This window comes from Dicentrarchus labrax, unplaced genomic scaffold (genome assembly GCF_905237075.1).
Source record: "Dicentrarchus labrax unplaced genomic scaffold, dlabrax2021, whole genome shotgun sequence".
NCBI classification, from domain to species: Eukaryota; Metazoa; Chordata; class Actinopteri; family Moronidae; genus Dicentrarchus; species Dicentrarchus labrax.
The window spans coordinates 18,776,748-18,793,600 of NW_026136714.1; the positions used below are offsets into that span (position 1 = coordinate 18,776,748).

The following is a 16,853-nucleotide window of genomic DNA, read 5'->3' on the forward strand; positions in this document are numbered from 1 at the left end:
AAAAGCTACAAACTATCAGAGCAGTAAATACATTATACTGAGACTTAGGTACACCACAGTTCAATTGTTGTCTTCATGCAGTGGTGGTAAAGAATATTTACCCAAGTACATTTCTACTCATTTGTTTAAATTTAATTTATATATAGTACATTTATAAAAATTAGCCTTATCCTTATGTCATTTTATATGCTTATTTTTTTTAAAACTTCTTTGTAAAAAGAAAACAAACTATAACTGTTACGTTAATACAATAACTCAAAATTGTACTTGATTTGAGTTGATTGAATTACTTTATACTTTCCTCAATATTTACTATATGTAAATTAAATTTGAACAAATTAATAAAAATTAACTTTAACGGTCTCAGTTCAACATTAAAATGCTGCATACATGCTATTAGTAATGAAAATACTGAATATGGCAGTATAACACAGGGCAATTCTGCTGCCTTGTGAATACTTTTGATAGATAAAGTACATTGTCTCGCTAATACTTTTGTATTTTGACATCAATATGACTTTTGAATGTGTGACTTTGCTGCTACTGCTACCATGTAAAATATCTGAATACTTCTTCCACCACTGCCTTTGGGTTTTTCTTACATACATACATGCAAGAGATGAGGCCTGACAGGGGGCACAAATCTCTGAAATACATGTTAACAATTTCCTGAATGGAATACAAGCAACCAATATTTTTGTTCACAGATAAATTGCTAGAATATTATTCTTGGCACCTTTATTTGGGGTAAATTGTTGACAAAGTCAAACAAAATACAGTATACCAAATGAATTAATCACAGAAATTAACTTACAGCTCCAAAAACTTAAGAATTAACCGTCAGATAAGTCTGTATAACACATAATCCGTCAGTATGTATGAGCTGTCTCTGAACAGTGAAAAATATGCTGTAATCATACAAAAGTTAAAATGATTAATGACAACGACTGCAAACCACACAGCACCAACATAAACATGATCAAATATCAGTCTATTCTCTGCCATCTTACTGAATGGAAACACTTACAATGTTGTAAAAGAAACGGATGGATCCTGAACAAATGAAAGGCAAAGATAAACAGGGGGTGGTGAAGGACGATATAATGGAAAAGTAAAACTTGCACATCTAAAACTGCTGAACATGTCCAGTGCCCAGGGCAACTGTTACTCTTTGTGGGAAGTTGTGCTTTGTCTTTTCAGGGCAGTGATCCTGTTTCTGACGTAGTCCTTTACACCTTTCCATGAACGGTTCCTCAGTGCTTCTGGCTCAGCCTCGAGACACTGAATGCAGTCGTTTTTCTGGGGCACCTTGTGTCCCTCAATTAAACTCATCAGGTGTCTTTCCACAGCAAGAACCTCTTCTTCGTCCCATTTATGTTTGCCCTGATTTTGGGCGCCTGTGGGGTAAAAGGGAAAAAGAGTGAACTTGTATCATCATTTTAAAAACTCTCGATTCATCAAATCCTATCTATCTTAACCAACTGTCCTTTTTTGTCATTATTATGTTTTGACATGAAATGAAGCTTGCCAAGTGAGGTGGACAATGAATAACTCTTTACCTCAACTGCACTTAAATTACCGGGAATGATTCTGCAATGTGTGGCCCATGTGTTAAAGCTCAGGGCTGGGGCATCAGTGTTTAGAATTCAAATGTCCCCCATTATGTAGACTTGGATTACCATACACATTAACAAATTAATTAGCTAATTTTAAAAACAATACTTGAAATCATTACAGATGTAACACCTGTTGTGTTAAAAATACATTAAAATAAATAAACATCCTGGCAAAAAGGAATATTTTACTACTGACAGCTTTGACAACTGGTGGCTGCAGTGACTCCAGGTGTCTCTCCCTGAATACTGCAACACTGTTACTGTATTTCTTTATCCCTTAGCCAGCCTTCTCAATGAGTCTTCATTTGAAGTCTTCTATTGTTTATCTAACATAGGTTTGTATGAATGTCTGTGAAGGCTTTTTTTTTTTTATTAAAGAAAATCTCAAAGTGGCCCCCAAAATGGACAGAATAACTATCAATGTTCACTATTACCTTTTTTGCCTGATTTTCTAGATGTTGAAGGTACAGTCATGTTGGCGCCATAGCGTGCACTGGGATGCTCACTGTAATCCCATGATGCAGCTAGTTGTCCTGATGCAGTTTGTAATCTCTCTGTATGGAAGACAAAAAGAGACTTATTTTACATATCCCACCTACCCATATACACATTTAAACACCTACATAACTGCAGAAAAGCTAGAGAAGTAAAACAGCCACAGTGCAACCCCCCCAGACAAGTTTAGGCCCCAAGGGCCATTTGGTGGTAACCATGGGCCACTGTTACACCGGCCATGTATATGTATGAATGACACTCTCCATTCAATTATTCATTCAGTGGCCTTCTAAGATACTAGTCACCCTCTCAGTATGGATATCTACCCAGTTGCCTTACAATATCAAATAAAACTCAGTTATTCAATAGAGGTAATTTAACACAATCTATTGAACACACCAAGAAAAAAAGTTACCAAACTGAGCTTTAGCTATAGTCCAGGTTCCTGCATGTATGATTTAAAGTTCATTTTGAATGAAAGTGGTTGCTCTTAACTATAGTATATAACTGTAGATTGCACTGGGTGATTTAGAAAGCTGTTTATGAGGTTATAGACAATGCTTTCAACATAAGATCACAATAACAAGTCCTGTGTCTCCTGCTTTTTATGATATTCTCAAATCAGTGGGACAAAGTGTCTAACTGTTCCTAAGATGGTGATAGGCGCTGTCCCTGGATCAGTGTGCAGAAGTTTGGACATGAGCAAATCAGCAATTAAACACCTAACTATATTACAGGTAATGTCCGGGTCACAAGTACAATCATTTTCTTCTGTGACTCATACGCAGGTAACGCAAGGGTCTTCACACCACACTTCATCACAGACTGACCCCTTTTCTAAATCATCTATCTAATCCTATGTAAAACTATGTAAAACTTTACTCTGCCATTTACAATTAATCCTCAAATGTCTTACCATCAGACCCCATTTCGGTGTCATCCAGGTGCATGCTGCTGTCCTGTCGCAGCCTTCGGACTTGATTATTTGGGCCTAAAATTTGGCAAGCCTCATTTTCATCCAGGTTCATCATCTGTAGCATTGTTGTGTAATGCTTCCTGATCTTTGGTGAAGTCAGCGCTTCAGGGTTCTTAGCTCCACATGCTTTGACGTATTTCTGGAGGGACTCTGACCCATTGTAGGAAGAGAGCGAGCTTGGTCGACCGAACAGGTAGGGATTCTTACTGGGGACTCCACACGTCTCGCGGACTTCTACGAGAAACTCCAAAGAAGACACGAATGATGGTTTTAGTAAAACAGGGACCATTCTCCCACACTTTCCTCGTATGTCCACTCTGGTGAAGGACCCACACATCCTTCTTTCCAAATCTGACACGGATATGTCCATGCCAGTCTGCACGCTTGACTTTATCCGTGACATAAAAGCTGTTAGATGCACCGACGATACCTCTCTGGCACTTCTCCTGTTGAAGATGATCGTTCGAGCCAGTAATACCTTGGCCAGAGCGGCATAGTTTTCTGAAGAGGGACTGTCTCTGAGTTTTTCCTCAGTGAGAGGATGAATGTACTCCATGTAGAAGTTCAGGCGCTTTACATCTTCAGCAAACGGCACCTTCTTCTCCTTTTTTATTTTAGTCTTTCTGAGTGTCGTTAATGCACCCGAAGAAATCAACTTGTTCCATTTTTTCTGATACACAGAGAGAAAGTTTCGTGCAGCCTCTGCCAAACGTGCATCCCCGGACTTAACTGCGTTACCCTCAACAATGCTACAAGTCTTCTGTAGGTGGTAGCCAAGCTTGATGGCAAGGGAAGGAATGCTGTACGATTTGGTTTCTGGATTGTAACCTGCCAGGACGTTCACTGCAGCCACCACATGTGAGAAGTTTGAAGGGAGAAAGAAGTCCTCCAGTTTCGTCAGAGGAGTTACTTTCTGGGCTTCGAGTACAAGTCTCGCCATCTGACGAAGGTTTTGTCTTATGTAGTCGTGCTTCCTCACATCAGATCCGTGCTGATTATACAAGAGTTCACCAAACTGCAAGATAACCTTGTCATCCATGACAGCTCGTGTGACATCGTTGTAGGTCATCTGGGCCAGAACGCTCCTAAAACCGTCAGTTACGTCAAGGTCGTCTGAAGTTTCAAGCACACATCGCAATGCGATACGTGGTCTTCCGATCTTTGATTCATTTCCATTCCTCGCTTTCTCTGGGCACAGCCTCATGTGTCTGTACAAAGCATTCTTCACATAAAGGCCTCGACAGTAAAGGCAGTGAATAAAGTCTTGGGCTTGTCCAGTGTGCTTTGGTCTTTTTCGTACAGCAAGTTGGCCCTTCCCGGATTTCAAGACATTTTTATTATGAGCAAAGTTTCCTTGATTTATTAGTCTGTTCCATATTTTTTGTCTTTCTCTGGAACTTTTGGGATACTGAAAAGCGGCTGCAACCTCTTTTTTGTCGCTGTGGATCGACTCCAGATGTCGTGCCATTTTGGATATTGGCTTAGAACAAAATGGGCAGTAATTCCTCCTGTCATAAACGCGTTTTATTTTGGTATTTGAAGTCGGCAGCACTACAGTTTCTGACTTCTTCTGCTTATTTGCTTGTGTCGGTTTCGGAGGACTGGCGCTTTCGGCTTCACACGAAGAACTCCCTGATTTAGCCCTTTTTTTCCCTGGCAGAGAAGGCGTTTCATCAGTGGGGGTTGAGGGCCTGCTGTGATCAGAGTCATCTGAAAAGCCACCGGCAGGATCAGATGGGTAATCAGAGTGCTCATCATCATTATTATTAGGAAGGTAATCAGGATCACTGTCGACCTCTGACTCGGCTGAGGAATTTTTTCTTTTCTTTCTTTTTTCTTTCTTTTTCTGAAACAAAAGAAGGAAAAACAGTTGTATGTGGAAATCAATTAGCCAATAACAATCTGTGATCGTAGCAAATGTAATTCTACTATTTTTATTATGTTATAACAGCAACTGTAGTGACGCAGTGTGGAGCAAGAGTGACCTACCTAGGAAATAAAAAAATAAATAAAAAAATCTTAATTACTAAACAAACAAACAAACAGACAAAAATACAGGTAACTACCACTGATTCAGCTGTAGACATTGGATCATCTGGTGCGTCACAGGTCTCATCTTTGTCACCACAACCCACTGCAGGACGCAACTGTGGCTGAAAAACAAAACAAAGTCGAGAAAAATGAAACGAGCGGTCATTAAAGTGAAGAAAACAACAGTACCGTGTTTTGCATGTAATTTAGATAATAATAGTTGTACTTCAGATCAAACTCTAGCGTCTCAAAAATTGTAACTTACCTGAACAGCTGTGTGTGGAGGCCGCCCATTACTACTGTCATCTGGAGGTATTGATTCCAGCTGAATGAGGGGACAAAGTGAAGTCAACAGGGAGTAGCTGTGCAGAATTATCTCTAATAATCTCTATAATAGAGATTTATAATTAAAATCATTAATTATAAAGTAATAATGAGAAACAACTATCTAAAGAAATAATACCCTCCTGCAAGTACAAAAGCATGCCTTAACCCACTTACATGTTTATCCAGCTCTGCCAGCTGTTGCAGTAGTTGTGCACGTTGATGTAAAAGTAGTGAACGCTGTCTCTCACTGCTGGCCTGAAAGAAGATATGAATTAAAAAAATTAAAAAGGTAAAGATCTACTATGAAACTCCACAGCTCTGTAACTCTACTGGAAATGTCCACATGATGGTAGCAAGTGGGAACATTCATTCGGTAGATGCTACTATTCAAAGTGACTTAAAATGTGCACAATCAACCTCTGTAAGCACAAACAGATGTCATCAAACACCTTTGTTTTATTTGTGAACATAATGTTTAAAAATAACCACCAAATAACAAAACTTCCTGCTGTAATACATTTTGTTGCTGTTAATTTCCTCACCAGTGGATTAATGTTTCCCTCTTGCGATGACTCTTTGTTAGGATGAGCAGTTGCATCAGAGTCGTTTACAGCTTCTGAAGAAAAGACAAGTAAGTTAGACAATGTGGAAGGAAATTGGAGACAAAATCCAACAGTACTATAATCTGAACTTCACCACTTGTTTGAACAAGAGAGTAATCTGTGGTGTGATTTTTGAATTATGAAGAGTTTAAAAGGTATTGCACTGTCCAGTACGATGCTTCTATTGATGTAAGTAAGATTTGGACATCCAGGATAAGGGACCAACCAGCTTATGTACTGAACACACCGTTGTTTACATAAATTACCACAAAGGAACAAAGAGCAGCTTACCCCTGCAGTGTGATGAAGGTATCCACTGATGCTGCTCCTGAGAAGTGGATGAAGCATGGCTGTGAGTGTATCCACAAACACCAATAAACTCCACATTCGCTCCTTCAAAAGTAGCTTGAGATGTACTTACACGTTGTCCACAGGACGGCAGACTAATGGGAAGATCTTGTAGTCCGTTTGATAAACCCTGATTGGTTAATGGAGGTTGAACTGATGCTTTGTAAGGGTCATGGGGTGGCAGGAGTGGTAGATGTTGGGGCCTACAAGGCTGTGGAGCTTGGTTTGTTTGGGGAATGTTTATGCCTTGGTTTGCATTTAACAGCATTGATGAGGTGTGAGGGCTTTGCTGAGCAAAGGAAATACTGTGAGAAGAACTCGGGATAGCAGTGTTTGCAAACAGCGTAGTGGATGACGAATTGTTGTTAATGTGAGAGGCTTTGTACAGGGCAGAGTGATGAGCGGATGATAAGGTGCTCATGTCGTTCATACAGCTCAGATTGGGCGCCTGCAGGTGGTTGTAGGAGGGTCTTTGGTCAGAAGACGAGCCCAGGCTGAGATGCTGAGAGCTGGCCAGCGGGTTGAAGAGGGATCCTTGCATTGAAGTTGTGGACCAGCCATTCTGGCCCGCCCACGACTGACAGGGTATGTGGCTCTTATTTGCTGCCAGGTTGTCCATAATTCTCCATAACCACCAGACCTGGTTGTTTGGAGACTCTTTTATTTCGTTGGAGGCAGGGTCTGGCAGAAAAGAGGTGAGAGTGTGTGGTTCAGTAAACAATACTGAACACAGTGATGACACAACAAAGAAATAATTGACAAGAGGTAGGCACAGAGGTAGAGTGGGTCGTCCACTAATCGGAAGGTTGATGGTTCGATCCCTGTCAAGATACTGAACCCCGAATTGCTCCCGATGCTGTGTCATCGGTGTGTGAATGTGAATGAATGGGTTAGTTTCTGTTTATTGGACTTTGCCATCACAGTGTGAATGTGTGTGAAAGGGCAAATGTGGCATGTAGTGTAAAATCGCTTTGAGTGGTTGGAAGACTAGAAAGGCGCTATATACAAGTACAGGTCCAAGTCTATTTATCATTTACCAGATGAATGTGAAAACAACCTTCTAGTGTCAAACTCTCTCACATTATTTATTATTAGTTATTCTGCACAGTCCTCCAAGCAAAGTACCAATAAGTAAAATAAAAGTTTGAGCGGAGGGGGAAATCAAACTGGTTTTAGTAGTTGGCTATTACAGGGTCTGCTCAACCAAATGAATGAATACATATTTCCTCATTTACCACTTGTAGTGCCTACCTGTGGAGACTTTACCTGTAGATTATAAGATACCCATCTCTACAGTTTCTTACTCCACACCATTACTATGGATGTGCATTGAATTCAACATATGAGGCTCACATCAGAAGGAAAAACACCTGCAAAATGTCTTTACAGAAACAATGTTACAGTCACTGAGTGAGCTATAGAGCTCATTGTGAGCAGTTTTCAGGGGATCAACGAAGAAGTACCCACTTTAAACAAAGTTATCTGCTTGGTCTAGTTTGTCAACAACAAGAACTTTTTAGGGTTATTTAACGTTAAATGTGTTTTAGTAGTTTGGGTGAAGCGACCAATGAACTCTTACATTTGCAAGATGTTAACTAACGTTACCTTACATGTTTGCCTCAAATCACTGTTCATGCTTACAGTAGAAAACAGGGAGCTGAGCTAAAGCGTTGTAATTTTAATGTTAGCACTGTAGCGTCCCATTTCTTGCTAGTTCTTCAGCTAGCTAACGCTACACTGATTAGCTGTTAGCTTCGCTGTTAGCATGCCTGCTGTAAGATTCGTATAAGCAAACTTATTCCTTAAACTGACAACGACTTCAAAATGAGCAGGTCAAAGATGAGTTGTCTGAATAAAAGACATCTAATTTTCAGTAAAAATGTTTGAACACGAGTATCATACCTGAGCTCGTTTGTTTACTTCACCGCTCTGAGCCACAGAGGCTGCAGACATAACACTTCCGCTTGGGTTTTCAGAATAAGAGCACCTCTACAAACATACAACTCAGGATTGAGTGAATGAAAACATTTTTTAAATTTGCCTGAAGTTTTATTGAAGAAAAAATCAATACAGGAAAAATGTAGATCCTTTACTTAAATCAAAGCAATACAACAATATAAAACTACTATGTTACAAGTAAAAGTCCTGCATTCAAAATTTTAAGAAACAGTAAAGGTAAAAGAACAAACATAATGGCCTTTAAATATCAAAAGTAAAAGTACTAAGATCATTATGTGTTTAATCTGTGAAGTAACTAAACTAAGTAAATAAAGTGTAAGTCAAGGCAGTGGTGTGACAATTCAAAAACACTCGGTATGCACATTCTCTGAGGCCATTGCTTAACTAGGCCTACTTTGTACAATACAAAAGGTATTTGTCTATTCTTTATAACATTGTTTAAAATCTATCATTTATATTGTCTAAATCCATATAGGGCACTATAACTATGTTTCTGGCTATGTAGGAAATCACCCTGACTGTGTGTTTCTATAAAACGTATCTGCCTGTAGCTCCAATGACGCACCCCCAAAACCCCCTGACATGTACATTACATCACATCCAAAATAAAACCTTTATTTCTTCAGTATTGGAGCATGAGCACAATTGGATTAAATAAAAGCAAATGCAATATTAAATAATAAAATAATGAAATCACAAATTATGGCTAAAGTACATATAAATGGATACTGATTTGGACTACACTGTTTTGATTGTGATAACAGTGATACATGTGTATGTTTACATATCCCAATTGAAAAAACTCATCAAAAGACCCAATAACATCCAAAACCACCATAAAATGAAGTCTCCATGTTACATACAGATTCATCATATCAGTGTCGTTGACATCTGCTATTTTCAATGTTGGATTTTATTTCTCAAGAGAATTTTTGTAGTGAAGTCACGAAGCTCGAACACACATAAATAAGTCTACTCTTTTCTACTACACACTACTCTTTCACATTTTAAGCCATCCACCAGCTGTATATTATAGTGTACCTAAAGACAAAAGATAAATTAAACTGAATTTTGGTTTCTCAACTGAAAATTACAATTTATACTAAATGACAACCGAGCTATGCAAAACTACAGTTAAAAACGAAATCAGATAATGATCAAATCTCTTGTGTCCTTAGAGTAATATGACAGGCCACAAGTGAACAAATAATTCAAGCATCCATACACACTACATTGTGACTGACTGACTGAAAACAAGATGCGTCCTTTAAATTTTGGCTATAAACTAACATTGAACCCTACATGAACAGCACTTTGAATAATTAATTTCAGACTGTAAAAACAGTAAGCAAACAACTTTTGACACCGATCAATTCTGCAGATGGTGAAGAAGAACAAAAAATCAGGACATTGATGAACAATGCTTCTTAGTTATACTGTATCGGACTCTCAGTGTAACTTTAAACTTTATGTCAGCTGAACACACACACACACACACACACACAAACACACACGCCACCCACAACAACAACTAACATCCCTGAATATCACAGAGAAATATGAGTTTGACAGATTTTGATATCAGCAGTTTTAGCATCACCAGCTGCTCCAACACAGAAATATGGGAAGAGTTTCTCAGTGAAATTGTCTCTGTGAGTGAAGATGTGAGTCATGTGTTCAGGGTCGTAGAAGGACACCTCTCCTCTGTCATAGTCCAGCTGGACTCTGATCTTCTGGAGTCTCTTCTTCACTGTGACAGTCTTACCAGGACCATCACTGTATTCTCCATCATCATGCAATAAACACCAGATTCCAGATTTTGGTGCGGCATACCGTTCCCCCTTCCTATCAACGGACTCTTTAGCCGAACCTATAATCCAGTGGGATGATCTCCCACCTCCACCTCCCAGCTGTGTTTCCCTGAGCTGAAACCCTCAGAGCCCAGAACAGTGCGATAATTTGTGTTTCTTTCTGGATTGTTAGGAAGCTGCTGCTTTGTGTCTCTATATCTCACACTGGTCAGATCACCAGACAGATAGAGACGAGGGTGTGCAGTGTTTGGGTCCAGAATGACAGGACTGAAGTGGACCTTGTCCTTCATCTTCTCCCAGACTCCGAAGGACAGGTTGCCCAGGTGTTTGGCCACATCTATCAGCGCTCCTGAGACCAGTTGTGGGTCTGACAGTGAGCACTGGAATGGCACGAATGGCAGCTCTTCTTTAACAGCAGAAATACTGTCTGACAGAGAGAAGATCTGCTCCTCAATCCTCTTCATCTCTCTGCTGACAGTCTTCCTCTTCTGCTCCTCTTCCTCCCTCAGAGCTGCCAATCTGCAACTCCTCTTCCTCTTTCAGGAACTGGTGGAGCTTGTTGACCTCTGCTCTGATCTGCCTCTCTGTGGACAACAGCTGCTTCTTGGAGTGTTGAATCACTTCATTGTATGTTTCCTCCACTTGTTTGTATTTGTCCCTCTTGTCCTGTAGAGACTTTAAGACAGATTCCAGCTGGTCCTTCAGGTCACTGACTGCTTGTTCTATAGGAACCACCTTGTGACCGTCATGGAGAGAAAAATCACAGACAGTACACACAGCTCTATCTTCATCCTTACAGAACAATTTAGGCTCTTCTTGATGTTTATCACACACCACCTCCACCTTCTTTTCTCCTTTTTCTTTCTCAGATGATCCATATTTCTTTCTCCCAGCAAATGAGTCAGCCAGCTCCTTCAGTGAAAGGGTCACCCATAGATATTCTTTTGAGGATTTTCTTTTACAAATCGGACAGTTTTTGTTTTTAGCTTGTTCCCAGAATGTTTTCAGGCAGTTTGAACAGAAGTTGTGGTTGCAGCTCAGAGACACAGGATCTCTGAAAGTCTCTGAACACACATGGCAGTTCAGGTAACTTTCAAAAAGAGCTCTCTCAGCCATTTGTTATTGAAGATATTTTTTAAAAAGCAGGACTCACCGAGTTACTGTTTCTTCCTTTGCCTGCTTAAAGTACTCCAATTGTGTGTTTTCCAGCGGAGATCTCGCACCCTATAATGGCGTCTGCACTCTGTTCAACTCACCTCTCAGGTTTAATTATGAGGAGGAAATGCTGATGTGTCATTGTGATATGTCACCAGCAGATGGTATCAGGATGTTTTCAGGGGAAAATATTTAACTTTTTTCATGATACATGCATAGGCCAACGAAAATAAAAGGAAAACATCTAAACATAATTTTTGTTTCTTTAATGAAGAATTTAATTTCTACCGCTCATTAAAACAATAGAAACATGAAACAGGGAGAGGGTTTTTTTTGTCCTCAGGTGAACAACAGGCTGACTGACACTGAACCAGTTTTACAACATTTGTACTTTTCAACAAACTGGAACAAGTTCTGCTAACACGTCAGTCTGACTCAATGTAGAACACTCAGTTAAAACTCAGGAATCAAAATGATTTAGATTTACCAAACTTACAAATATCACTTTTTTAAAAATTAAATCAACATTGTGTTAAAGTAAATATACATATAATATAGAGAACAGAACATCCTGACTGTATTTGTTATTTGTGTGTTTTGTACTTTCTGGCACATTTTCTCTCTCATTCATTTGTGTAAATGTTACTGACATCAACGATCACAAGATTTGTTTATCTCATCATGTACTAGTTGTTCCTGGCTTTGTTAAATAATGTCAGAATTTGCTTTCAGTTTTACCAACCTCTTTCCTTGGTAAATCTTTTTTGTGACGAGTGCTTTTATTGCCTTTAATTGACAGAGACAGCTGAAGAGTGAGAGGAAAGTGGGGAGAGAGAGGGGATGACATGTGACAAAGGTTGGATTTGTTATCAGCAGATAGAACAAAATTCTTTACAAGCTTTCCTTCAGAACCTGAAAGGCTTTCAAGTTCACTCTGGACCCGAACATGTTTGAGTCCTCTGTTTCTCTTTGTGTGAGAAACGTTAAGTCTTAAACACTGACAGGAAGGTAAAGAGTTCTATCTCACCAAAAAGTTGCACCGGATGTTTCATAGGTCACAATGAAAATATTTATCACAGTAAAGACAAAGAAACTGGAAAATTAAAAAAATTAAAAGAGCACTAATGTAAAACTCTTTTAAGTGTGTGTATATGTCTCTTTATTCATTAGCTAATTCAAGCTTTTACATATAAATATATATGAAAAGATTTTTAAAAGATATTTTTTTGTAAGTTTTTGTTTATTGCTTGGACTTTGGGTGATGTTTTTTATTGCCCGTGCATGATCTTTGGTGCATGTACTTCCTTTTGATTTCAGCTTTTATGCTTTTTCACACAAGTCAACAGTAGGAACTTTCCTGAATATCAACAACTTTAAAAATGTTCCTATGTCTTTTTAACGTTCTTTGTTTTCATTGCAAAAGTACTGCAAACACTAAAGACTGAATACTGTATCTGTTCTTACTTATCAGGATTGTGTAGATCATAATAATATAAAACCCAACATATTCAATGATTGAGTTCCCTTTATGCAAATCGTAAAACAAAATAAAAATTTATTAATATGTTATAAGAAGAATCTATCAGTCTCACAGCCTGAAGGAAGAAGCTGTGTTTAAGTCTGGTGGTACGGCACAGGAAGCATCTGTACCTCTTCCCAGATGGCAGCGGGGGGAACAGGCTGTGGTTGGGGTGGGTGCTGTCGTTTAGTATCCTTTGATGAGGCTTGAAGAAGCAAACAACAACACTGAAGTTGATGTACGTCTCAGCACCTTGTATATATGCTTTTGTGTGAAAAAGTATTTTCAGCTTTAATGTAAGCTACTTTTTTAAAAAACCTTTTAACTGTTTTAGTTTTACTCACAAACAAATAATAGACAGTAAGTGGAATTAAACTGACTGTTTAACACACTAGACAGCCCGTAGGAAAGTGCTGCCTGTGTTGCCCCCTTGTGGAGATAAACAAAGGGAAATTATGTCCACACACAAGTGTAACTGGATGTGTGTAAACATGAACTGTACTGTATATGAATATAAAATGTGTAAAAGGCTTTATGGAAGCCACCGAGCATCATATATCTGTCTGTAATATGAATGACAAGCAAGAAGAAGGCAGAAGAAGCTCCTAATTGAAGGGCAATGCCACAATAAGTGCAGTGGTGTTCCTTCCTCATTTTAAATATGATACAAATTCAACATCTCTCAAGGCAAACATATTTTTCAGCTCATTAAAGGGTACCATATCCAAATCTTTTACAATTCCTTTATACCTCCCATTGCCATGTATAATTTGTCAGTGTTCTGCCCCCAGCAATTAATCAGGGGTTGTTTCATAAAGATGCCGAATCAAAGACGGAAAGCTTCTGTAAGGATTTAACTACCTCACAGGAGAACTGAATTAAAGGATTGTCCAATTTCATTTTAGAGGGGAACCATAATGCTGATAAAGGGACAGTCTTGCTATACTCAGATAGGATCTTCTCCTTAATCCAAAAACTGTCACTGTCATTCTTACATGTATAAGTCCATGACAAAGGGAGTCTAGCATTATAAGGCAGATAATAAGTATAAAAATCTGCAACTCCGTTTTTTAAAACTGATTCTAGGTTTCTTATCCCTCCACAAGAAACCTGCAAACAACCAATAAGCAATATTTAGGGACTTTAAGTGGTACAGTTAATATAAGAAAAAATTACCTTAAACATTTATTTTCATCACTGCTATGTTGTTGTACCCCATATTGAGATGGGTAGGACTGTTAGTCTTTTGATATCTTCCCTAATTGTCTTTTGGAAGTGTGGACTATTATAATTGGTAGTTTTTAATGGTAACAGAACACAAAGTCAGTAACCTAAACTGTACCTCACATTTCATTTACAGTGTATTCAGTTAGCTAACCTCAGTGTTTCCTAAACTTTACTTTAAGGCCCCAGATTGCCTGTAAGGCAGTTATGGGCGCTCCAACAACAAGAGTATTTTTGTTTTTTTCTAAAAGTTTGTGGAAACTGCAGTTTACTGTCACTTTTCCTTTTTAGGAACCTTTACTGCAATATCTTTCCTGCAAATAATGGAAATGTTTTTGACTGAACTGGATGAATACTTTGCACATTAACACTGAATATGACATGTTTTAGTCAGTATAATTCATTTGCTTCATCAGAACCTGAACTTTCCCTTCTGTAGGTCAACAAAAACAAGATTCTCACCTGCTGTGAAGATTCTCTTTAACCTATATCAAAATCCTTAAAACACTTCAATAAATACCTAAAACATTTTGTTCTGTATATTTTCTGGATTGCAGGTTATTACAAAAAGGATCTATTATCAACCTCAACATTTACTGTCACACATGTCTCGCTGTATAGGGTGACTGCTGTGGAAGAATGGAACTAAGTCAATTTACTCAAGTTCTGTAATTACAAATTTGAGGTACTTATGTATTTATTCCACACTCCTACGTCACTACATTTGATATTACAGCTATAGTCAATTTGAATCACGATTTTACACTTCAAAAAGTTCATGATATAATCACAGTTGTAGATGAAACAATATACAGTCATTCAGATACTGCTTAGACAGAAACGAATGTTTAATAACAATAATAATAACAATAATAATAATAATAATAATAATAATAATAAATGTAATACTTTGAATTGAGACATTGTCTATATAATGAGTCTAATTTGCTACTAATAGAGATCTGACTGCTATCTGTGCACATGCAGGTTAGTACTAAAGGATAGACCGTATGTGAGCTCCAAAAGCAGAACCCGACAGCCTTTCTTCAGCGTTATCGTGTCCTTGTTCTGCATTTGACCCCAAATGGAGCTCTCATTCCATGTAACACTCAACCCAAACTGTCCCCCAGGAACTCTGAATAACTGAATACACAATTGGAGCCTCTACACTGAGGGTTAAGATGTGAACACAGCCCGTGTGTGTTTTCAGTGTGTTACAGTCTGGCTGGAGAGAACTAGAGCTGTAAGAACAGGGAAGAGAGGAGGGGTGATGAATGAATATTTGATTTGGTCCTTTTCGGCCCTGTGTCCTGTAATATTGATGTGGTCCAGAGGCCTTGAGTCTGGCTCTCTCTGGCTCCCAGGTACATTAGTACACTGCTAGCATGCCTGAGCTCTCCCTGACCTCCCAATAGTGAAAACCAGTGTGGTGTGAATATGATGATGATGATACGTGTCTGTATGTGTGAAAACAGTACAAGTACAAGTGGTTTAACCTGACATTTTCATATTTATTAAACATCTCATGAAATAGAAAACACCTTTTTTTCTGTGTCGTTACTTTAAGATCCTGTTATTGTGCTGTCTGCTGTTATATGCCAGTTATACCACAGCAACAGGAAGTACCTACATGTTCATGACTGGCTGTATGTCAGGACTCTCTTACACAGTGCAGGTCATCAGTTTAACAAACCTTTTACATAAGTGCACAAAATATTAAACTGCAGGTAATCACAACAACAGCACTTCTCTTTAAATCAGCAAACAAACATCCTCTGATAGCCTGGCATCATCAGACTATTCAGATATTTCACAAATGCAAGAGAAAATGAGACATCATCAGCTCTGCAGATTCTGGTTCACAGTGTCAGAGGAAGAAATCATATTAATGAAGATATGTCCTCTTTTTAGTTGCTGTATCTTTGCTGTAAATCTTCTGGTTTATCTGGGATGTTTTAGATGTTCAAATCTGAGGTTTGTGCCATCACAATCTTCACCCAGCATTTATGAGCTGGTGCAGAAGTTTTTCATTTGAGGAGAATCAGTCATCAAGCAAGCAATTTAAAGAAGGCCACAAATGAACAGTTCAGTGATTCATTTAGAAAGGGAAGATACATAAATTTACGAGCATGGGTAAAACCCAAACACAATTAACTGAGCGTGCGTCCTTAGTCCGGTTTTTGGGGGATTTTCTCCTTATCCAAATCAAGGGTCTAAGGACCCTGTTTGCAGATTGTAAAGCCCCCTGAGGGAAATCAATATTTGAGATGCTGTATAAACCAAATTTGACTTGATTTGAGAGTCCATGGCAAACAGGGATGTGACTGGGGAGCAGGAGCCATGGCTCAGGGTTCTGGAAAGCAAAGGCATGAAGCAACATTGTTAGATGTGAGTGGAAATGGGCCAGTAAATATCTGTTATGACAACAACAACTACAGCTTGACTGACCACAATATATGAATTAATTGAATTTTTGTTCATGTTATACAGTTAGTATTGACATGGGCCACCCACACGGAATCACTCATATGATAATACCATTCATGTTTCAAAAAAAGAAAAATCATTAATGTAAACTTCACATTATACTGTAGATTCTTCAAAATAAAATAAACATATAAACAGAATAGAGACATACAATATATAATCTATAGAAAACATTTCACTTGGTATCAATATTTAAAAAAACTACACATATACAATGTCATTTCAGAACCTTTGCATGGGACCTTTAAACCTGCGGTGAGAGCTGCAGAATTCCTCTGGATTTAATGAAATCAAACACACCAC

General features: G+C 38.5%; 1 protein-coding gene and 1 pseudogene across 3 annotated transcripts; both read right to left on the reverse strand.

Moving 5' to 3' along the window:
- Positions 1–694: 694 nt before the first annotated feature.
- Positions 695–11,442, reverse strand: LOC127376693 (uncharacterized). 3 transcript variants are annotated; one of them, XM_051423813.1, is made up of 10 exons: positions 8,298–8,376; positions 6,469–7,076; positions 6,339–6,375; positions 5,988–6,061; positions 5,620–5,700; positions 5,384–5,443; positions 5,154–5,240; positions 3,028–4,933; positions 2,051–2,170; positions 695–1,397 (listed from the first exon to the last, which is right to left on the reverse strand). In XM_051423813.1, the coding sequence occupies exons 2-10, from the start codon at positions 7,012–7,014 to the stop codon at positions 1,165–1,167; spliced, it is 3,144 nt and encodes a 1,047-aa protein (XP_051279773.1). In that variant the 5' UTR covers positions 7,015–7,076; positions 8,298–8,376; the 3' UTR covers positions 695–1,164. The 3 variants fall into 3 exon arrangements, with proteins under 3 accessions (XP_051279773.1, XP_051279772.1, XP_051279771.1); XM_051423812.1 differs by lacking the exon at positions 8,298–8,376 and adding an exon at positions 11,319–11,442 and having other exon boundaries at positions 6,339–7,076; XM_051423811.1 differs by having other exon boundaries at positions 6,339–7,076.
- Positions 8,423–11,319, reverse strand: LOC127376710 (zinc-binding protein A33-like; annotated as a pseudogene).
- Positions 11,443–16,853: the final 5,411 nt, after the last annotated feature.

What these genes read in the sequence shown, in the direction of transcription:
- LOC127376693 (XM_051423812.1), bottom strand. Translation starts at nt 7,014, where the DNA reads ATGGACAACCTGGCAGCAAATAAGAGCCACATACCCTGTCAGTCGTGG. An exon ending in TGGCAGAGCTGGATAAACAT is followed by an intron (nt 5,444 to 5,619) that starts GTAAGTGGGTTA and finishes CCCCTCATTCAG; the next exon opens with CTGGAATCAATACCTCCAGA. An exon ending in TAGAAAATCAGGCAAAAAAG is followed by an intron (nt 1,398 to 2,050) that starts GTAATAGTGAAC and finishes TTTACCCCACAG; the next exon opens with GCGCCCAAAATCAGGGCAAA.